This window comes from Nelusetta ayraudi, unplaced genomic scaffold (genome assembly GCF_046127955.1).
Source record: "Nelusetta ayraudi isolate G7.1 ecotype Tasmania unplaced genomic scaffold, CSIRO-AGI_Nayr_v1 ptg000219l, whole genome shotgun sequence".
Taxonomy (NCBI): domain Eukaryota; kingdom Metazoa; phylum Chordata; class Actinopteri; order Tetraodontiformes; family Monacanthidae; genus Nelusetta; species Nelusetta ayraudi.
The window spans coordinates 116,346-139,403 of record NW_027466268.1 but is presented as its reverse complement, the minus strand read 5'-3'; the positions used below and the strand labels follow the sequence as shown (position 1 = coordinate 139,403).

Genomic DNA, 23,058 nt, shown 5'->3' with positions numbered 1-23,058 from the left:
GATAGGTAGATGGATAGATGGATAGATAGATAGATGTCAGCACCATAAGGGTTGTGATGAAGAGGAAGTAGCCGGAGGGAAGAGTCAGAGGTCCGATCAGTGATGACTGGCTCTGAGGCTGCTGACCGCCTCCGCCTGAAGCTTCGTTAGCAACTTTTTCCGCTGGCGTCCTGCAGGGCCGCAGCATCAGCGACTCGGTGACATTCTCAGCAGAGGACTGCGACACTCACTCGCTCATCTGCCACGCTGACATTTCACGTTTCCGCCTGCGGGACATGAGGCTGGATGTTCCACAGGCGCTGCGGAATCTGGAGCGCGTGCCAGCGCCGTGGTCGTCCCTGACAAAGACAATATTATAGAGCGCACAGCCGCGTCGGGCCGGGGCCGCCAACTTCCTGTTGTGTTCTCCTGCAAGGCAATCAGGTCCTCTTCCTGCAGCCTTTGAAACGCTCGACACTCCCAGTTTGGACCCAAACATGAACTGTGAGCTGCGAGTCAAAAAATAAAAGATGATGGTAGGGGCGGAGAGAAGAAGTGATTGTGCAGCTACTGCCTGTTGTCGTCCCGGACAAGCAACAAATATTTCCACCTACCAGTGAGGAGATGTTTCCCCAGTCCGGCGTCCCGGCAGGCCGCTTGTGTAACCAGCAAACAGGAAAAGCAGGCGATAGACGCAGGCGAGGTGAGGAGCGGCGCCGATGCCGATGCCGCCGCCCACTGAGACCTCAGCGCCGGCCCAAATTAAACAAGAGTCCATTTGTGCCGGTGGGGAACCCTGCGAGGCTCCGCTGTGGCTTGGTTGTCCCTCGGCGGAGCTGCGTTTCTGTGTTTTAGAGCTGACACTTTTTCTTTCCTTTTCATTTGCTTCAACATCACAGCGGGCTCTGATTCGTTGGCAGTTTTCCAGAGATTTTCACGGATCGATGTCGCACCCGCAGAGTCGGAAGAAGTCTTCCTGCTCCAAACGGTTGCCAGAGTCACGCTGTTGTACGTGTGAACGCACAATTAATCCACCTTCTCGCTCCGGGGAGCTTCATGCGATTCAAAGTCTGCATCATTCAATTCATCTTGGAGACCTTTTACAAACTTGATTGGATGAGGCGTCTGTCTGTCATCTCCATACCAACCTCGATGCTCTTAGCCGAGATGCTATCGCTAAGTCGCTATCGCTTAATGCTTTGTCGCAACCGGGAGGAGGCTGACTGGACGAGATGAAATCTCATGCAAAAGTGATTTATTTTCACAGTTTGTGCAATTACCTGTATTTCTCAGACATTAGTCTGCAAATTCCCAAATGCATTTGCACTTTTTTTGTATCCTCCTGTATGTTGGAAACAGTTTGAGGCTAATTTGCAATGTCATGTTTTTATCTTCTTTCTTTGATGTCGCAGCGAAGGCGGCGCCCGGCTGTTGTTAGATGTTGGGGCCTCCATGAGTGGTGTGTGTGTGTGGGGGGGGGGGGATTTGGTCGATAGATCATTGGATGGATGACTGGAGGGACGGCGTGAGGATATTGAGTGAGGGTACCGGGACCCCCCGTGGCTGCCTGGGTCAGTTCCCACGGGGACGCCGTCAGAGTGGCCACCTGATGCCTGCTCTCTTTGTTCCCAGCGAGAAGGACGACGTCAGTCGGGTTTTTGTTGATCGGCTGGCGCAAACAATCAAAGGCGTTTCCATCAACCGAGCTGCAAACACACACACACACACACACACACACACACACACACACACACACACACACACACACACACACACACATGCAAGATGCAAGCAAACGTGCTGCGACAGGCCGGAGCTGGAAGTCATCCGGCCGGGAGTTCAGTCAGATCCTCAGACAAGGAGAGACACCTCCAGGCAGGCGCCTCAGGCAGCGCAGATGTTTACTCAACTGGCAGCAGAGCAACAGTGATCTGAATCACTTTACACACTGACTGACTGACTGAGCCTCACGGCTTCCAGCCAAGTACAGTGTGTAAATTTAAAGATTGTGCCAGTATTTTGATGGAAGGAAAAAAAAAAATTGAATCCGCTCCTCCACCTTTTTCTTCTTCATATTCAATTGTAATAAAATTGCTTGAATAAGCCAAAACTTTAATCGCCGTTAACTTTAATCTTCAATTTAAAAATTTTTTATTTTTTTTTTGGGGGGGGGGGTTGATTCACTCATTTCCCCATCTGACTAAACAGTTCCGCCTCCTCCTCCTCTCAGTCAGCATTAATCAGCCTGCAAGTCGGCGGTTTCAAAATCAATACGGATGGGACGTGACAGGCAGACGTGTGGGAGGGCGGGTGAGGAGTGTGTGTGTGTGTGTGTGTGTGTGTGTGTGTGTGTGGGGGGGGGGGGGGCATTGAGGTGTCAGACAGACACAATGACCTTTACTGCCCGTTTTAATTCCTGTAAACCGGTGGTGATGCGTCCATTTTTTTAAATTATTTTTTTTAACTTTTTTTTTAACTTTTTACCATCTTGTAACAGTACAGTGGAAATGCTTCTCGTTGATGTGGAAAAACAGCGCTTAAAAAAAAAAGAAAAAGGGCCCTGGTCAGCTTTTTTTCTCTGGAAGCTGCTGCTCTCAGAGCTGCTTTGGTTGTAAATCAGCAGCAAAACGGAACAAACAGCTCAGGGACTTTATGACACTTCTCCAGATTTCTGTGCTTCTCATCAGAAGCTCGTGTGGGTGGTTGTTGATTCTCGGTGGTTCTCCTCTCCTCAAACCTGGCAAGAACACTTGCAGAAAAGCTCCTGCGTGCTGCAGGACAGTGCAGCCGGTGGAGCCTTCAGCCTGCTGTCTTGGATCTGGAGACGCTGATGATGGGTTGATGTGGACGGGACCGCTCCTCCTCAACGGGGGAGGGGGGAGAGAAGTGGGGGGTGCCTCAGGTGAGGCAGAGCCCCGCCCTGCCTCCGCGGCTCAGCCGGCAGGGATTCCCGGCATTCCCGCGGTGCATCATGGGATGGGAGGGCGGCTCACCGCAGGGGGACGATGCTGTGCGTCTCTTCATGCGACGTTTTTTTTTATTATTTGTCCCATCATTTTTCTCACCCCACAACCCCTCCCAGTTCCACAGAGGCCTGCACAACATCTGGCGGCGCACAAACGCCTTATTGTTTGCATGTGAGTGTGTCGGTCCCTCCGTAGGGGGCGCTCACCGCGGGGTCGTCTGAAGGCTCTATTGTTAGCGTTAGCGAGTCCTCCACCTCCGCACTTCGGGGAAGTTTGCATCAGGGCAGCAGCAGAAGGGGGAAGTGGCGTCACTGTTAGGCTAGCGAGGCCTCCTCACCCCCACCGACCCCCAACCCACTCACTGACACCCTTCACGCGGGTCTTACGACACGCCCGCCTCCACTTCTTGTGAAACGCCTCCTCGTGCCGCTTAATGATTCACCCGGAACCGACTGGAAGTGAATCACCAGCGCTTCCTCCTCCCAAGCCGGGGCCCGTCAAGGCGGGGGGGGGGCTGTCCTGCGCTCATGCACTTGCACTTCGACCCCTGCGGATGATACCGTCAGTGGCATTGAGTCTCTCACGTGACTCGCCTGACTCCCTGCATTCCCTTCATGTGAGCAACACGGCGATGAGTCTCTCCGCTCGCTAGAAAGTAAACAGGCCAAACCCGGCATTAAGGACGAGGCACCGTAAACACGGCCCGGAGCCGGTGGGGCTTGTGTAAGAAGTGATAAAACCATAATTACAGTGTTGTGCGGCAGAGCCGACGCAGGTATGCAGCAGCGTTTCATCTGGGCTCCCGTCGCTGATGGAAGAAGACGTCTGAGGCTTTTCTTCATTGCCCCCCCCCCCCCACGCCCCCCCACCCCCGTCGCTCGACAGATCCTTCGGCTGCTGCCTCGGCTGCTCAAAGCTGTCTTAAGTAAATAATTCAACTGGAGGACGAGCACCAATCTGTCACGATCACCTTTAATAGTTTACAGTTCATTTATTTACCGAGGTTTTTTTTTTTTTTTTTTTAACAATATGAAAAAAGTTCTACCTTCCTTTCTTCTGCGTTTTCCACTTTCCATATAATTAGGCTCTAAAAATGGTCATTTTTGAAAGCCAGACCTTTGTGACGTCATAAGGGGCTCTGATACCTCCCGCAGGTCCGTTGTTGTTGTTGTTGGCTCCCATCCGCCCCCTCTGAGCCCACCTTGTTTTCGTTCCCCTGCAGACCTAAACACAGGCTGTAAACACAGGGCTAAATCTTCTGGTGTGAGGCTGCTTCATGGCTGTCTGGGAAATGGGACCTCAGTGCTGTGTCCCTAAATCAATGTCTGATTAGTTCCTGCCTCTGGGGTGGTGGCCCCCTGCTGTCCTGGAGGTTCCTGGGAGGGACGCCTCCACCTGCTGCTGCTTCATTCCGCACCTTATTGATCGGCTGCCACGTGCATGGGGGTCTCCCAGGCAGCTGTGTGTTGTCGGGACCACCAGGAGAGCCCCCCCCGCATGCCTCTTCAGGACAAAAGAAACAAAGAAAAACAACAACGCAGTGCTTGTGTGGGTGCAGCTGATTGTTTATCCTAAAATTGTTTTTTATATGAAGATTTCCAGTCATTAGTCCACGATGCTGGACTGGCTGGTTTTATTAACTCTAGACCGTTTCTGTGAACAGCAAACCTTTTCCATTAGCATTATGATGTCACAAAGGGATGTAATACCCTTTGACCAAGTCAGTGAGTGACCCCCCGTCACTGACAGAGAGAGAGAGAGAGAGAGAGAGAGAGAGAGAGAGACCCTCCCTCCCTAAAACACCTGCTGAGACCCCAAGGAGAGCAGTGGCTGGGAGGTCTTCTCCTGCCTGGAGGGACCTTCTGACCACTAGATGGTGTGACTGCAGGCGCCGTGCGCAAGAAGGACGAGCACATTTGACCCCTGCAGGGAGACAGAGAGAGAGGGAGAGAGAGAGAGAGAGAGAGAGAGTGCAACAGATTGCAGAGGGAAAGAGAGAGAGGGAGAAAAGCTCCTGATGTGGGTGAGAGAAAGAAGGCGAGAAGTGACTGCAAACCTTGAGCAGTTACAAGGAGAGCAGAGTGTGTGTGTGTGTGTGTGTGTGTGTGTGTGTGTGTGTGTGTGAGAGAGAGAGCGAGCGAGAGAGAGAGAGAGAGCCAGGGAGGGAGGGAGGGGGCTGGAGGAGTGCGCTGGGGGGGAGTGGTCAGGGTCAGGCCTGCTATAAAGGGGTGAGAGGCTGACGGGGGGGACAGAGTGAGGAGCAGCTTTCTCCACTTCCTGTCCGGAGCACCGGCGCCACTCGGCCCTTTCCTGTCGGATTACAACAAGAAAGAAAGAAAGACAGAAAAAGCAAGAAAGCAGCTCCAGGATTTCTCTCCGCACCGCTTGAGGTAAAACCGCTTTTCTTTTCTTTTCCTTTCTTTCCTCCTCCTCCTCCTCCTCCTCCTCCCCCCCCCTCTTCATTCCACCGGCTGGCAGGTGCAGGCAGAGCGTCGCCGCTCCCTCGCCCTGCTCCCTGCTCTCTCCCTCTCTCTCTCTCTCTCTCTCTCTCTCTCTCTCTCTCTCTCTCACCCTGGAGATCGCTCAGTAACTTCTGCACATTCTCCCACCGGGGCGACCGGACCCTCAGCCAGAGGGTTGCGGGTTCGAGCGGCGGTGTCTGTGATGGGAGTCAAAGTGCGGCGAGGTTATCGGGTTCGGCCGCGGCTCGCAGGGAAGCGAGGCGGCTCTCCCATCAGATAGCGGCTGCCTCCTCACACACCTGTAAGATTTCCAGATTGTTCTCTTTGGGCTCTTTCTGCCCCCCCCCCCCCCACTCCCCTCAGACGTGTGACTGCTCAAGGCTGTGTGACGCAGGGGAGTTTTTTTTTGTTGTTTAATTCAGAATGAATTATCTGAATTATCTTCGTTGTTTTGCTGTGCATGGAACCAAAGTTCAGCAGCTTCAGCCGCCATCCAAGGACGAGTCACTTGGTCTCCATCAGTTATTAGACATGTTGTAACCATTTAAAATTCCACCGTCCGCTGTGTTTGAAGCTGCTCAAAAACATTTTTTTTTTACTAAGGGTCTTTCTTTTTGTTTTTTGTTTTTTTTTAATCAAAAGAAAGCAACATTTTTCAAGGCCACATTTGACTCCTCAGCCGCAGCCCAGTGAGTCTCTGAAACACTTTCTGCACCCAGAAATAATAATAATAATAATTAAAAAAAAATGCAGCTTTATTTTTGGAATTAAGTTGAAACGAGAAAGTGAGATATTGCACATACATCTGCTCTGCTGCAAGTGCGTGTGTGTGTGTGTGTGTGTGTGTGTGTGCAGCTGTCTGCAGCACTGCAGTGACATATGGCAGCTCTGGTGATGCTCTTTTGTGTCGTTTAACTTCAAGACTGCAAGGAGATTTGTTTTTAAAGTGCTTGCACGTTTTTTTTTTTTGGACGCCTCATCTCATCTTGTGTTCGCTCGACTATATTTAATTCCAAATGATCTAAATGACGATGTTTCTCTCAAGTCTTAAATTTAGTTTGAGCATAAGGAAAACGAGAACCGTCACCAATTACGAACCTGCGGGATGCAGTCAGTTGACCGGCGGCTCCCCGGTTCGGCTGCTGTTTCCACTTCAGTGGAAGGAAGAAGGAGACCTGCTCGTGCCCCTGCCACCATATGCTTATGCGTGTGCACGTGCGTGTGTGCGTGTGTGTGTGCGTGTGTGTGTGTGTGCGTGTGTGTGTGTGTGCGTGCGAGCGTTCCCACTAAAGGCACAGTCATGCAGAAAACAGCGCAGCACACATCTCTTCCGGAGGCCCCTGGCTTTATGTGCAGAGTGTCCATTGTGCTGCGAGATCTGATTGGGTAATTAATGATGCTATTTATGTAAGCAGCGGGCCAAGCCCTCGTCTTTGTCTGCTCACACACACACACACACACACACACACACACACACTCAGCCCACCAGTGACCCGAGCACCAGCAGGCCAAAGGAAAAAAAGCCTCTGATTCTTCATTCTCAAAATTGATTTTTGCAAAGCTGGGCAGATGGAAAAAAAAAATTAAATGTCATTAAATGTTTAAAGCAGTATCAATAATCTGTTTAATAGTTATTAATAGTGTATTATAAATCCAGGTGTCTCTCCACTGAGTGTGGATGGGGGGTTGTGTTGCTGCAGACAGTTTCCTGAGGTGTGGCAGATGAGCTCTGACAGATGACAGCAGGAAGTGATGTCACTTCCTCCAGACAACACGCTGATCTCAGACTCCAGCGTGATAGATGCTGAGTTGCGTGACGTCGTGGAGTCGGATTTACACGCAATCCACCGCCAAATCAGCACAGATCTCTTGGACTCAGGAGTTGCGCCCGCTGTGTGCGGCTCCTGCCTGCCGTCCTTCCCTGTCGGGCTTCTTCTGCTGCAGACGAGCTGGAAAATAAAAACACAAAACAGAGCCGAGCGGCTCTCCGGCGATCACGTGCGTTTCTATTTTGATTGTGTATTTTTCCACCAGCTCCGTTTAAACGTATCTTGGTGTGTGTGAGTGTGTGTGTGTGTGTGTGTGTGTGTGTGTGTGTGTGTGTGTGTGTGTGTGTGTGTGTGAGCTGCTGCACAGTGGCGCACTGTGTTGCCAGCAGCAGTCATACCCCAATTACACCGCTCACTTGCACGACCTCTTGACCTCTCCTCCCGTCAAGTGTGAAGCTTCTCCGGGGGCCAAAGCCAGGCCAGAGCCTCCCCTCCGTCTGACGACCACTTCCTGTCCACTTCCTGTCCACTTCCTGTCTTCTTCTCCAGATTCACCATGAAGCTCCTCCTGTTGACGGCGGCGCTGCTGCTGCCCCTGCTGGCCGAGGAGAGCGCCGCCGACCGAATCCTGTCCCCCCGCAGGACGAAGAGGGAGCTGGCCGGCCCGCTCCACGTGGGCGGCATCAGGGACCCGTTTGGCTCGTACTGCCAGCGGCGGGGCGGCTGCTGCCCCGGCAGGGACGACCTGTGCACGGTGCCCTACCTGGACACCATCTGCTACTGCGACCTCTTCTGCAACCGCACCGTCTCCGACTGCTGCCCCGACTTCTGGGGCCACTGCCTGGGCATCGAAAGGCCTTTCATCGGTAAATATATCAATCAATCAAATGATCTTTAAACTCTCATAGGGTGCAGGACCAAATCACAACCAAAGGTGTCTGGAAGCACTTTGCACAATCAGGAGAAAAAACAACTGAAAGCCTTCAGAACTCTCCTACAGGAAGAAACCTAGAGCAGAGCCAGACACAAAAAGATTTAAGTGTGTGTGTGTGTGTGTGTGTGTGTGTGTGTGTGTGTGTGTGTGTGTGTGGTTGTCACATTAAAGGTCCAGTGTGTAGAATTTAGCTTGATTCCTGATTTTTATATCTGTACTTTTAAGAGCGCTACTGTCAGCATGTAAAGAGTAAAACACGTACGACTCAATGTCAGCAGGGTGTTATTTTCTTCTCTCCAGTCCCACCAGTTGTTCCATAAAGTCAGATTTACCCAATAATCCCGTCCAGCTTTGTGTGCCAGTGACTCCGCCCCCTCAGGCCTGGACCTGCTGCTGGTTAGCTGGCGGTGGCGGCGGCGGCGGCCCACACCTGAGAACAGAGCGGCGGTAGCAGCAGAGAAAAACAGCGGAGCTCTTATTAACTGGGACGGAGGGGAGAGAAAGAAAGAGAGAGGGAGAGCGAGAGAGAGAGAGAGCGAGAGAGCGGCCGTGCTGAGGTGGATGGAGGGATGAACGGAGGTCGAGGGAAGGAATGTGGGCAATGTGGAGGGAGAGAGAGAGAGAGAGAGAGAGAGAAAGAGAAAGATAACAAGCGCTGGACACGGGAGGGGCAGAGTGGGGAGGGTCACTCAATGGACACACACACACACACACACACACACACACACACACACACACACACACACACACACGGGCAGGGGCTGCTGCAGCCCAGGCATCACTAGTCGATCCATCCTCGCCCGTCCCTCCCTGCAGCTCTGGCATGAAAACCCTGGAAGACTTTTCACAGGATTCCCTCTCACACAAATTCCTCCAAAATAAAACCCCTCATTTTTTTGTGTTAGCTGTGCGGCGCCGAGCCGTGATAAAGCGTGTGAAAGTGTCGCCTGTTGTTGAGTCTGAGGCTCGTAAATCAGCGGCGGGCCTCTCGACGCGGCTTCCTCGCACCATAAACCAACCTCACCGGCCCTCAATGCCCCTGAATTCCATCAGAGATTCTCACTGGGAGCTTTTTCCCCCTTCCTTCCCAACAGTCAATCAGCCGCTCAACTGTACTCGCCGTCACGGGGACGATGGCGCCTTCACAGTCTTCCACTTTATTAGGCTTCAGATTCCAGTCCAAATCTGTGCAAATGCTGGCCTTATTATTTTTATTATGTATTCAATTTCATCTTTTTTGGGGGCGTTTCTTTGTTTGTTTGCTGGTTTTTCCAACAAATGAGCTGCAAGGCCGCTTGCGTCAGCGCCGCATGTGCACGGGAATCCTGGGACGGCAGGAAAGCAGCTAAAGCCGCATTCCTGCAGTGGATTAGCGGGCGACCCGGAGCTGCTTACAACCCTCCTCCCCACACACACACACACACACACACACACAAAGCCAAACACGCCAAACCCGAGCCGCTAGTGGAGGAGGAGCAGGTGGAGGTGGAGCTGAGTGATGCTCGTCTTTTAATTTGCTCTCCAACTTTTTGTCTCCGTTCAGGAATCTGTGAAAGGAACGGAAACCAGTTCTTCACTGGACAGACGTACAAGGAGAACTGCAATTTATGGTACGTCGGCCCTCCTCCCTTCCTGTTTCGCCACCCTTCGAGAAGCTTCCGGTTAAAAAAACAAACAGATTTCCCTGCGTTTGCGTCACGTGCACGGTGCGACCTCGTCTCATCCACATTCCCCACGTTCCTCACGGTGATACGGCCAAGACCGGACCGGACCGGACCACATGTTGAATAAACAAACACAAGTGATCGGTTCAACCTTGAGGGTTTGTGCAGGAACTATTGAGCTTTTCTATTCTCCTCAGTCGTTGCATTGTGGCCACTTCCTGTCCCTTCCTGAGCGATTGTTAGTGATGTCAGTGACACCTGTGTTCCACTGTGGCTGTGGCTGGAAAAAGCGAGACGGATGTGCTCACATATGCTGTTAGCATTGTTGTGGTTTGCACGGGAAAAAGATTCCGTGACCATTTAGTTTGCGTCAATTTAGTGGCACAAAATCCAGACCTCCAGCCGTCCTGTCTCACGGCTTGGACAAGAAGGTCAAGAAAGATCTCTGGACATGGAAAAAGTTGATTTCTTTCTTTCCATTTTGTGTCAATTTAGCCAAATTAAGTACAAAACTTGTAATGTAATGTAAACTGTAAATACTAACAATATGAAATAGTGACTCAGCTCGCTGGTGCTTCTATCTTTCACTTCATCATTTAAAAGTCATCTCTGTCCTGCAGCAACACAAGCCCTTTGTGATGTCACAAAGTCCCTGCATCCAGCGTGTAGAGCATCGGCTTTAACAGGGGGTCTATTTCGTTGAACTCTGGAGAATCGGTCAGGTAATAATAATAGTTAAGGCCACCAGGCTGTTTGGGATGAAAAATAAAGTTATGAAAGTGGTTGAATACGAGGTCTTGGGTATCAACTCACATTTTCTTTGTAGTAAAATCCAATTTCAGACTCAAAAAGTCTCACAAACAACTCCTCAACACCCCCCCCCCCAAAAAAAAAACACCTTTCAAAGACAGAAGATGTGATTGGCTGCGACTCCCAGGAGAGACTCTTTCATCAAGATGAAACAGAAAGTCCTGGAGCAGGAAGGCAGACGTTTGGAGCCTTGCATGTCAATGGAGCGAGGGGAGGGGGGGGGGATTTGTCACACCTGCGCTATTTCCTCAGAAAACCCCGCGTGCACGTGCCAAACCCTGCTGACCTCATCTGGCCTCCACACCCCGAACGCCTGCCTGTCTGTCTGTCTGTCTGCCTGTCTGCCTGCCTGTCTGTCTGCCTGTCTGTCTGCCTGCCTGCCTGCCTGCCCGCCTGTCTGTCTGTCTGTCTGCCTGTCTGTCTGCCTGCCTGCCTGCCTGCCTGCCCGCCTGTCTGTCTGTCTGTCTGTCTGTCTGTCTGTCTGACAGCAGCAGCAGCAGCAGCGTCAGAGCGTCCAGGCTGCTTTCTTCTGATGGAGGTTTTCTGGCAGACGATGGGGAGCTGATAGGCACCGCGAGGTGAAGCAAACGTTGGCTTTCTGGGTAAAAAATAGCCTCCAGTGTTTTTTTTGGCCAAGTTGCCAAAGGGGCGCTTTAGCACGAGCTCATTAAGAGGCAGAGCACCGGGAGGTGCGGAGAGCCGGCCGCACTCCCACTTCCTCCTCGCGTTGCCTCCACTTGTTCATTTCCTAAACGTGCATCCTCCCCAAATGCCGGAGTCTCCTGGAGCGGCGGGGAGGAGGAGATGAACTTCCTGCTCTGACAGATTCCTCCTCGACGCCGCCGCCACAGCAGGGGCAGCGGCCGCGGCAGCGTCTTCTTCTTATCTGACCTCCTCCACGTCTGCACGCCGGCGAAACAGGAAGTCAGGCTGTCAAATATCAGCGTTGGAGTCAATCAGAGCTTTATCTTTCTTCCTGTGACTCAGTGCAAACTGGCCCGGACGTCCCTCAGCTGTTGTAATGCTGAGTGGCTGGGAGATTTTTTTTTTAAATTCATTATTATTTGGTATTATGCTGCGCTTCTATAATGTACTTCTTGTTTTTCACTGCATTCCTGCCACAAACACAGCAGAGGTCTGAGAAAACAAAAGAAAAAATGTTGTTTTGTCTGTACCTGGATTGTGGTGTCTCGTTCCTGCTCACTGTTGTGTGTGAAATTCTGATTCATGGGAACATTTTGGTTCCATTGTGCGGAGAAAAGCAGCAGCAGCAGCAGCAGCAGCAGCAGCAGCAGCAGCAGCAGCAGCAGGAGGTGGCAGGAGGAGGTGGCAGGAGGAGAAGCAGAGAGGAAAACTGTGATAGCCGACACACTGGCAGAGATCAGAGGGAGCCGCGGCTACGTCCTTTGTTGCAGTTACAACATGACGCAGCACGCCGAGCTCTTGGTTTACTATGTGTGAGTGTGTGCACGTGTGTGTGTGTGAAGATGAGCCGCGATACTTGTGGCGGCCGTCCAGCTGTTGGCGCTCAAACAAAAGCAACAACAAAACAAAACATAAAAAAAAAAAAAAAACCCCGACCGCAACGACGTGAAGCGCGGCGCAGCGCCGCTCCGCTCGCCTCACGCGAGGGTTGGCGAGTTCACAGCCGTCTCTTCCTCCGTCGCTCCCGTTTGGCAGCACCTCGGCTCTGATTGGGCGGCCGCCAGCCGCCTGTTGCCAGACTTTGTTAAGGTGTCGCTTCCCCGGTTGCCAAAAGGCGCAAAACAAACCTCTTGTTCCCAACGTATCTGGTCACACATCAGCGGCGAGACAATGCGGCCGCTGACGCCGACTCGCAGGTGTGTGTGTGTGTGTGTGTGTGTGTGTGTGTGTGTGTCTCTCTCTCTCTCTCTCTGTATGTGTTCAGTCTCGGAGCGGTGACTTCAGCGATAAGCAGCATGACGAGGAATGTGAAATATGGCCCTCATGGATGCTTCAGTGTGTGGAGGCTAAATAAATGTGTGTGTGCATTAAAACACAAGTGGAGTCACAGCACCGGAGTCAGAATTCCGTCTTAAACCGGCGTCACAATTGGATGTCATGGTTGGCAGTCTGTTCTTCACGTTCTTGCGCAGCAACATTCACATCCATTAGCGTAGCTTAGCCTGAAGCCCCCCCCCCCCCCCAATCCCCCCACCCACCCCAACCCCACCGCCGAACTGGCATCATTCCTCCTGGTTCTGCAGGGGTCGAGACGAACCAGAGAGGGCCCTTCATGACAGCGCTGGCTACATGTTTAGCGTCCACTGAGAAAGTTCTAGAAAACTCTGCGTGAAATTAAACTGAAGGCTCAGGTGACATCTAGAACTCCCCAGGAGGTCCACGAAGGAAGGAAAGAATTCTTGCCTCTGTGCTGCTCTCCAGGACGCAGCTTCTCTTAGAACAGTTGCAGTTTTTTTTAGCTAACAGTTTGCAGCTAATATCTCTGGCCTCTTCCTGCTCGCTACGAACAAGAGCTAGCTAGCTACCTTTCCAGGAGGCTACAGTGGAAGTTTAGGCTGAAGACATGGCGCTATTTGACCGACACGTGAGAAGTATGTATTTGTTTTGTCATGTTTGACAACATGCACAAATGTCTGCCAGCGGACCCCAGAGGACGTTGCCCAGGCCTCCTCCGTCAGCAAAATCAGAGGCAGTTAATGGGAGAACGTTCAGTTTTGGGTGAATTGTGCCTTTATAGTCACCTCACGTGCACCCTGGAAGATTTCTGAACATCCTGGAGGAAAACCGGCTGGTCATCTCCGGCATCCTCCTCCCTCGTCGCTGTCCGTCTCCCTCCAGACTTGGTTTCTCCGCCCTCTGACTAAAAACGGATCCTCGGCCCTCTGCCTTAAAAGGCCCAAGGTTTTCCTTTGACCCAGTCTGCCCCTGCGTTCTCAGTCCTCATTTGTTCTATTTCCACTCGCCAGCGTTCTTTCCCTGAACTTCTTTTTACTATTATTGTTTTGCTGGTATGACGCTGCTTTTCTATTTTTTGATTTTTATCCCAACAAAATCTGGAAAATGAACTTTCGTTCCCACAACAGCAGCCTTGAAAAAAAAAAAAAAAAAAAAAAAAAGACAAATAAATACATTTAAAAAAACACCCAAACATCCAAAACGTATCTCTTCATCTCTCTGCCGTCTACTCCGTTCCTTCCTCTCGCAGCACATGCGGGGCCACGGGGCGCTGGGAGTGCGAGCAGAACGCCTGTCTGATGGAGTCCGATCTTATCCACGCCGTCAACCGGGGAAACTACGGGTAACTACGACAACCAAGAATAACAAACACCAGGCGACAAACGCACGCACACACTTGATGGGATGTTTGTGAGAACGTGTCTGCTGCTCCCGCAGGTGGGCGGCGGCCAACTACAGCCAGCTGTACGGGATGACCCTGGACGAGGGGATCCGCTACCGGCTGGGCACCCAGAGACCCTCCAGGACCATCATGAACATGAACGAGATGCAGGTGACAGCTCAGTGGGGGAGGGGCAACGGTGGCGCCGGCGCGTCCTGCCAGGGCTTCTGTTTTTGACCTTTGGCCTCTCCGTGAAACGTTGACAAGGGGCTGCGACTTTCCGCTCAAAGGATCCTCGGGGTCCCGTGTGACATGTGGCCCTCGGGTGTCACCTCTCCACGTTCCCTCCTCAAACCTTGAGCTCTGTGACACGGCGGAGGTGGGGTCCGGTTCAATTCAAGAAATCCCGCCAAAAGTTCTCCGAGAAATCCAAGCAAGAATAACGAGCGCCTCAAAACATTTCAATTGAAAGAACTCAAAACATTTCAATTGAAAGAACTCAAAACATTTCAATTGAAAGAACTGCTTTCGTATGAGCTAAAAGTGAAACCAAATTTCAATTCTGGGTTCGTTTTTCTAAAGAAGGCCTAAATATATAAATATATACATATATATAGTGTATGTGTAGAAAAATCCCACATCAGTGGACTGCAGCAAGCAGGAAACATTCTATTTCATTAATCACATTAAACAGCAGTCGTCCACCAGCCAAAGTAAAAAAAAAAAAAAAAAAAGTCATCTTTCTCTTTATCCAACTTCTCACATTTCCAATTGCAAAGACACCAAAAGGGGAAAAAACTGTGATTTATTTAGTGTGACCTCTGTTGTGCAGAGGCTCAACAGATACACACGTTGTGCAGGTCTTCCGACAAGGCGGCGCTGGTCGGACCCACTGCATGGTGGCGTCCGCTGCTTGTTTACATTCTGCCCAGACGTGTTACATAAGACGGAAACAAAACATGGTGGCGGAGATGCTGGCTGCCCTGACAAGACGGGACGACCCCCTCCTGCTGCACCTCCAACGCACCCACCCTCCTCCTCCTCCTCCTCTTCATCCTCCTTTCCTTCCTCATTCTCCTCCTGCATTCCACAACGGCTTCCACAAAATAAGAATAAAGGAAATTCCTCCCAGTGAAGCCTCCTGGTTCCTGCAGGTCCCCACCTGTGCCAGGACCTGGACCATGGCTGTTCACTCAGTCTGCCCTCTTCCTCTTCCACTTCCTCCTCTGCTTCCATCTCTTCCTCCTTCACATTCTCCTCTCCCACTCCGCTCCCCCTCCTCTTCCACTTCCTCCTCCTTCTCAACTTCTTCATTTTCCTCCTCCTCCTCCTCCTCCTCCTCCTCTTCTTCCTCTTCCTCTTCTTCTCCCTCCTCCTCCTCTGAGGATTCATGCATGGATTCTCATCCCCCTCCCTCTTTCCCTCCGTCCCTCCTCTGATGTTGCAACTCTTACAGTAAGCGTGCGCTGCAGGTGTGTTGCGCTCGGACCTCGACCCTCTGACCTTTGGCCGGCGGCAGTGCATTCCTAAGCCGTGAGTCAGGTGGCCATTTGAGCTGCGGAATGGCTAAACTATTAATCGGAGGAATGTGGCGAGGGTCAGCTGGGTCGGCGGGAGATACGGAGAGCATCCGACCTCCAGCGCACGCCAGCAGAGGAGAATATGTGCGGAATTTTTTGCCTTCCTTCAGCGCCAAATTTGGATTTGTCGCTGTAAAAAAAAACCAAAAAAAAAAAACTCAACATGCCGGCACAAATGAAAGGTCTCATATTATGCAACAGCATGTCATTATTTTTTTAAATTGTGGTCTTTGTGTCTCTTTGAAGCGCGAAAAACCAGACGTGTGTTGCGGTGATTTGTGTGTTTTCTGAAACTGTCTGGAAATATTTCCCAGGAATGAGAAACGCCTCGGCCTTTATTTCATTGCCTTATTTTACTGCTGCGCTGCTGAAAGTTCCCACTGTGACATCACAAAGGGCGGTGACCGCACAGTCGCAGCCACGCCTTGGCTCCTCCCTCTTTTCAGACAGTCAGTCTGTGTTGGCCCGGCCCTCTGGCCCCGCCCTGTTTTTGCCTGGAAGGTCAGACCAAGCGTCAGTTTTAAGCCCGATGCTGCAAACAGAGGGCTACTCTCTGTCTTCTCTGTCTTCACAGAGTGTTTTTGGGATAATCAACCCAAACAAAGGCAGAATGTGGACGATTATGGGGCCTTTAAAACGACGCGGTTGATTTTACTCCCCTGCAAAGTGGCGACGATGAAGTGAAAAGCTTCTCCTGTCCGTCACGCCGCTGATTGACGGCGCCTCAAATGCTGCTAATCGCCGGAGAATGGCGCCTTTATTCTGGGAGGGGGGAGGGGCTTATCAGCAGAATGATCTAACCCGGCGGTGACGTCAAGCCGTCCAATCGGAGGCCAGCCGGTGCGAGCGCAGCTATTTTAATTGGAGCCGGAGTGTCGTGACCAAACAATTAATCTGCAAGACCACATGAAAACAACGTATTACACCCCCCCCCCCCCCCCCCGCCACTCTGTCTTTCTAATTAATGAGAATAATTTTTTGGACCGAGAAATAATTACGTGTCCACAATACGTCTTTTCTCTGGCAGGATGTAATCATCATCAAACCCTCTTGACCTCATTATTGCTGCCCTGCAACAGTCACTCGCGTATAATTGGATTTAATCATTTATTAATGTTTCAATCTGTCTGTTGATCCAGATGAACATGGATCCAAACAAGGCGCAGCTGCCTCTGTCCTTCAACTCAGCTGAGAAGTGGCCCGGGAAGATCCACGAGCCGCTGGACCAGGGCAACTGCGCCGCCTCCTGGGCCTTCTCCACCGCAGGTGCACCTCCAGGCCCTCTGTCTATCTGGCCCCGCCCCTTCATCTGCCCCGCCCCTTCATCTGGTCCCACACCTCCTGAAAAATCCTTGAAATTTAACCTCTTGGTGAATCCTTTTTCCTCTCTCTCTCTCTCTCTCCTCCTTCAGCCGTGGCATCTGACAGAATCTCCATCCAGTCGATGGGTCACATGACCCCTCAGCTGTCGCCCCAGAACCTCATATCGTGCGACACCCGCAACCAGGGCGGCTGCGCGGGCGGCCGGGTGGACGGAGCCTGGTGGTTCCTGCGCCGCAGAGGGTGAAGAACTGCCTCTCCTCCCTCCTCTCTCTCTCTCTCTCCCCCTCCCCTCCTCTCTCTCTCCTGCCTCCTCTCCTCTCTCTATCCTCCCTCCTCTCCTCTCTATTCTCTCTCTCTCTGTCCTCCCTCCTCTCCTCTCTCTCTCTATCCTCGCTCCGCTCCTCCTCTCTCTCTATCCTCCCTCCTCTCCTCTCTCTCTCTATCCTCCCTCCTCTCCTCTCTATTCTCTCTCTCTCTGTCCTCCCTCCTCTCCTCTCTCTCTATCCTCGCTCTGCTCCTCCTCTCTCTCTATCCTCCCTCCTCTCCTCTCTCTCTCTATCCTCCCTCCTCTCCTCTCTATTCTCTCTCTCTCTGTCCTCCCTCCTCTCCTCTCTCTCTATCCTCGCTCTGCTCCTCCTCTCTCTCTATCCTCCCTCCTCTCCTCTCTCTCTATCCTCCCTCCTCTCCTCTCTCTCTATCCTCTCTCCTCTCCCATCTGTTGCCCTTCCTCTCCGCTCAACCTCCCCTTCTCACTTCCCTCCCCCTCCTCTCCTCTCTCTGCCTCTCTCCCCCCTCCTCTCCTCTCTCTCTCTCCTCCCTCCTCTCCTCTCTGTCTCTGTCCTCTCCTCCCTCCTCTCCTCTCTCTATCCTCCCTCCTCTCCTCTCTATTCTCTCTCTCTCTGTCCTCCCTCCTCTCCTCTCTCTCTCTATCCTCCCTCCTCTCCTCTCTCTCTATCCTCGCTCTGCTCCTCCTCTCTCTCTATCCTCCCTCCTCTCCTCTCTCTCTATCCCCCTCCTCTCCTCTCTCTCTATCCCCCTCCTCTCCTCTCTCTCTATCCTCCCTCCTCTCCTCTCTCTCTATCCTCCCTCCTCTCCCACCTGTTGCCCTTCCTCTCCTCTCAACCTCCCCTTCTCACTTCCCTCCCCCTCCTCTCGTCGTTTTCTACGCTTCCTCTACTTCTCCCTCTGTCTCCTCCCTCCTCACCTCTAATCATCACCCTCTTTTCCCTCTCCTCGCCTCCCTCCTCTTCTCACTTTTCTCCCCTTTCCCCTCCCATTATCCCACCCAACCGTTCCTCTCCTCTCTTCCTTCTACTCTGTTTCCTCTTCTCTCAAACCATGTCCGACCTCCTCTTCTCCTCCCTCACACCACTTCCCTCTTCTGTCTTTTTCAGCCCTTCCTCTCCTCCACTTCCCTCCTCCTTCTGTTCCTTTTGAAGCCAAGCTGCCCTCCTGCCTCTCCTCCTCTCTTCTACCTTTCCGCCTCACCTCCTCCTCCCATTGACAGTCGACTGATGGTGCACCATGTCTATAGCCGTGTACAGAGCCTTTTCTCTTCTTCCTTTCTTTTCCTTTTTTATTTTTTGCATGCTTCTGTTTTATTTGCACTCCATACAGTCTTGAGGGTTGAATGGAGCACAGTGACAAACAAAACTTCCCTCGGGATTAATAAAGATTCTGATTGTGATTATTTTTAAGGCCTGGTCCGAACCCTGAGAGCTTCTGCTTGCAGGGCGTTTCTGTTATTTTCGTGGCTAACTGAATGTTTTTTGTTTTTTTTGTCGCTGCCGTCCTCAGGGTGGTGACGGACGACTGCTACCCGTACCAGCCGCCGCAGCAGCCTCCGGCCGAGGTGGGCCGCTGCATGATGCAGAGCCGCTCGGTGGGCCGGGGCAAGAGGCAGGCCACGCAGCGCTGCCCCAACACGCACAACTACCAGAACGACATCTACCAGTCCACGCCGCCCTACAGGCTCTCCTCCAACGTAGGTGCCCGCCGGAACCTGAACCCCCTCCCCATCCGCTTCTTGTGCCCGCTGGGACTTTGTAGTGCTGCAGGGGAGCCTGTAATCCGCCTCACGTGTTTGTTGTTGCGCTCCGGTCCGCCGGGATCGATCCTGAGAATGCAGGATTACAGTTGAGGAAGGCAGGAATTCAAACCTCCTGTTTTGCGTGAGATTCGTGAGGCAGAAAAGAAGCTGGTTACTCGCCGCGTCTGCGTCCCGTTTCATCAGGGTGTGCTGTGAGTCAGCGGCAAGGCAGCGAACGAGTTACACTCTGCACTCTTAAACTCTTTGAGTTTCTTTTTATTCCCCCGGAGATTCTGAATCTGCTTGGAATTTGATTTTTGGATCAGGTTACTCGGGTAAATGAAAATGTGCAGCCTGCTCATGTTGTTACACTACTGCGTTAAGCAGGACGGGTCGATACGAGAGCGGCCTGCGACCTGCTTCATCACATCGCACTGAGTTCTACAGTGTATTTAGCCCTCTGTTTACAGCCTTCCGTGAAACCCAGTCACCCCACCTCCTGACACCGGTACGCCGCAGATTACTGGTGAAAATATATTAGGACATAGAATAGAATACGAGAAACTAGATAATAGAAAGAGTTTAGCTCCTCCTTGGCAGTCAAAGCTGGAGACTTCAGGGTCTCTGCTTGCCACTTGCTGCGTCTCCTGCCGCACTGCTGCCGACGCTCGCTCGATAGCGAACGATGGCTAATGCCTCTGAGAAATCACTGCAGTCTGTTTGTCTCCGTCTCCCGATGGGCCGTGAAGTCAATAACAGCAGCATCAGGCCATAATAGCAGGTCACCGCCGCCATCCCTCAATCTGGTTATCCCACTTTTAACCTGCAGGGTTGTTTTCCATCATTACCGTCTCACTGACGCGTAATGACCTTAATGTCTATTTCTGACTCTTATTCCTGTCCCCCCCCCCCCCTCTCTCTCTCTCACTCTCTTCCTCCCAGGACAAGGAGATCATGAAGGAGATCATGGACAACGGCCCCGTTCAAGGTGAGCTCCACCTTGTCAATAATCCCTTTTTTTTTGGCACCTTCGCGTTCCCCCCCCCCCCCCCCCCCCCGTCTTTTTTTCTCCACCAAACGTCCAACAGTGACGCATAAATCTGGACAAAATGCACTTTAAAGAGCCCCAGCTCGGGTTTCCCTGTGTCACAGTTAATGGCTTTGGCCCTGCTTTGAACTCTGACCCTGGTGACCCGGTCAGCGGTGATGGGCCTTGGTGTCAGCGCTGCTGAGCTCAAAGCTCCTGCAGGAAAACTGCCTCACTGTCTGCTGCCCATCTGGCACACTGACAAGTACACTTGAACAGAGGAGTCACGTGTAGTGTGCGTGTGCGTGTGCGTGTGCGTGTGCGTGTGCGTGTGTGTCTGTGTGTGTGTGTGTAACATTCTCTATGAGCCTGTGCCAACCTGTTGTTCCATTGTTTGACAACGCAAGAACACTTGCTGGCATTATGACAAGTCCTACGCAACGACAGTGCGTAGTGTGTGTGTGTGTGTGTGTGTGTGTGTGTAAATGGGGTAGTCCACAAAGGCCTCCAAAAGAGGGAATTTCTCAGCAGTCCAGTTATCTCCACTGAACTGGAATAGGAGACTTAAAAATGAGTTCACACACACACACACACACACACACACACACACACACACACACACACACACACACACGGGCTGTCTGCATGGTGTGTGTGTCTCTATTAATCACTCTTTGATTGAGATTTGTTTCCCTTTAACCGACACAGAGGGGAGTTTTTCACATTGCGGTTCCTGTGCGTGTGTGTGTGTGTGTGTGTGTGTGTGTGTGTGTGTGTGTGTGTGTGTGTGTGTGTCTGTGCATGCGCGCACCCGACATCCGCTGACTCACTCCCTCCGCTTGCTTCCTCCTGCAGCCATCATGGAGGTGCACGAGGACTTCTTTGTCTACAAGTCGGGGATCTACAAGCACACTGACGTGAGCTTCACCAAGCCGCCGCAGTACCGCAAGCACGGCACGCACTCGGTCAGGATCACCGGGTGAGTCAGTGACCGGCCGCCACTGCCGACTGCACTTCCTCCTCCTCCTCTTCCTCCTCCTCTTCCTCCTCCTCCTCTTCCTCCTGGAGCAGCACCTGAAAAGGGTTTTGTCTGTTTGCGCTTGTGTTTTGACTCGGGCACTCTTGACAACAGGTCGTCGTTTGACCTCAAACCCCTGCCAGGTTCGCAAACACACTCTGCAGATAAGCGAGCAGGGGGCGGAGCCAGCAAGAGCTCTGGAAAAAAAAAGATTAAAAACCAGCGTGGAAGGACGTCACAGTTTTGTTTTTTTTTTTGGTTTTTTTCCAGCGCAACTCACCGTGAGCTTGTGAGATTCTAGTTGTAGGTTCTACAAGTTGACTTCAATATTTCAGAGGAGCATAAAAAGACCAAAGAGGGCGGCGGCCTGTTTGCTGGCGGTGAATCACCAGGTCCTGATGGGGACGTTAAAATCCAGAGCTCCACCTGAGTGTGCTGCCTGTTGCCATCAGGTGGCGTCCTTCCAGACACTCCAGGCTCCCACTCCTCCTCCCCTACTCCTCCTCTCCCGCTCCTCCTACCCTGCTCCTCCTCCCCCACTCCTCCTCCCCTGCTCCTCCTCTCCCGCTCCTCCTCTCCCACTCCTCCTTCCCTGCTCCTCCCCCGCTCCTCCTCCCCACTCCTCCTCCCCTGCTCCTCCTCTCCCGCTCCTCCTCTCCCACTCCTCCTTCCCTGCTCCTCCCCCGCTCCTCCTCCCCACTCCTCCTCCCCGCTCCTCCTCTCCCGCTCCTCCTCCCCACTCCTCCCCCTGCCCCCCCCACTCCTCCTCCCCTGCTCCTCCTCTCCCGCTCCTCCTCCCCACTCCTCCCCCTGCCCCCCCCCCCACACACACACACACACTCCTCCTCCCCTGCACCCCTTCCCCCTTCCTTCCTCCTCCCCACCACCACCGGCGTCTGCCACAAGCATGCAGGCGGGCAGACGGCCGACACACCTGGATCACCTTCCCGGCCCCGCCCACTCCCTGCCTGCACTCATCCTGCCTTTGTGGCGCCTCCAAAGTCTCTCTGCTTGCCTTGCTGTTGTCTGGGGTTCGCCGTCACCCACACGGCCGTCGTTGGGACGGGCCGACCAATGGGAGGAGCAGCCAGAGGGCGGAAGGAAAGAAAGAAAGAAAGAAAGAAAGAAAGAAAGAAAGAAAGAAAGAAAGGCAGAAAAAAACAAGTCAAAGGAAGTTCCTCTGACTTGTAAATACTTCATGGGGCTGCTGTCTCACCCAGCTAGTTCTCAGGTGTGTGTGTGTGTGCGTGCACACGCGCTGCTGGAATTACACGTTAGCCCCTCACCAGTCTCACTTTCCAAATTACAGAAGGCAGCAGCCACTCTGTAATGGAGGAATGTGTGTTTTATGAGTCTTCACCTCAGCACTGAGACAAAAAAAACAACAACTTTCTAACCCCGCGAGACACTGACACACCTGCAGTCAACCAAAACAAAATCACATTTAAAGGCATCCTGCCTGTGTTTCAGTCTTCATCCAGGACTGCGGTGAAGTTCCCTCACGTGGTTAATTATCCCTAGATTGCCGCGTACCGTGTTGTATTGAGCCCTCTGTTTATAGCCTCCTGTCAAAAACCAAACCTTTGTTGGACCTTTCCCGCCGAGCTTAGGACGTGGTCACTCACCTCACGCTGCCATTTGCTCACACTGTGAAGAGTGGAAGAGGTGAGGTCGTTCCTGAGGAGCTGACTGACTGGATGGAGACTCAGATTGTTGTCGTGAGGAAGTGATTTTCACCAGACGTGGGCCCTTTAAACGGTGCATCTTCACGCCATCCACACCTCAAGCAGAGCCCAGATTCCAAATTCCATTCCCCTAATCAGTCTAATTGAAATTGGGTATTTTTTTCACACTCTATTTGCTGTGTGTCTTCTACTCTGTGGCGGCTCCACTGATGCTGCTCGCCAGCGTCAACACCTTTAGGTGCAGCTGAGACCCCAAAAAAAATGGATGGATGGATGGATAGATGGATGGACAGTTGGTGCGGGCACGGCGTTTCGGACCAACCGACCTGCCAGCCGGAGGCATTAGCGTGTTTGCACAGCCCAAATCCTAGAGCGATGCGTCCCTTTAAGCCCGGCGCCTGGGAAAGTTTGGGGTAGTCCATTGAGGTCCAGTGTGGTGGAAAGGGTATTGTCTGGTGCTGCTGATCCCCACCGCACCGGACAGAGAGAG

General features: G+C 52.3%; 1 protein-coding gene across 2 annotated transcripts in view; it reads left to right on the top strand.

Annotated features, from left to right (window-relative positions):
• tinagl1 (tubulointerstitial nephritis antigen-like 1) overlaps positions 1–23,058 on the top strand; it is a 33,206-nt gene that overhangs the window by 4,688 nt on the left and 5,460 nt on the right. The window contains exons 1-10 of one of the 2 annotated variants that reach the window (XM_076016199.1): positions 5,181–5,335; positions 7,726–8,042; positions 9,654–9,720; positions 13,775–13,867; positions 13,963–14,077; positions 16,626–16,752; positions 16,899–17,049; positions 18,607–18,793; positions 19,781–19,826; positions 20,721–20,844. In XM_076016199.1, coding sequence (XP_075872314.1) covers positions 7,733–8,042; positions 9,654–9,720; positions 13,775–13,867; positions 13,963–14,077; positions 16,626–16,752; positions 16,899–17,049; positions 18,607–18,793; positions 19,781–19,826; positions 20,721–20,844 — 1,220 coding nt within the window. In that variant the 5' untranslated portion in view covers positions 5,181–5,335; positions 7,726–7,732. Of the gene's footprint in view, positions 1–5,180; positions 5,336–7,725; positions 8,043–9,653; positions 9,721–13,774; positions 13,868–13,962; positions 14,078–16,625; positions 16,753–16,898; positions 17,050–18,606; positions 18,794–19,780; positions 19,827–20,720; positions 20,845–23,058 lie in introns of those variants that run through there. The other variant, XM_076016200.1, reaches the window with a different exon arrangement.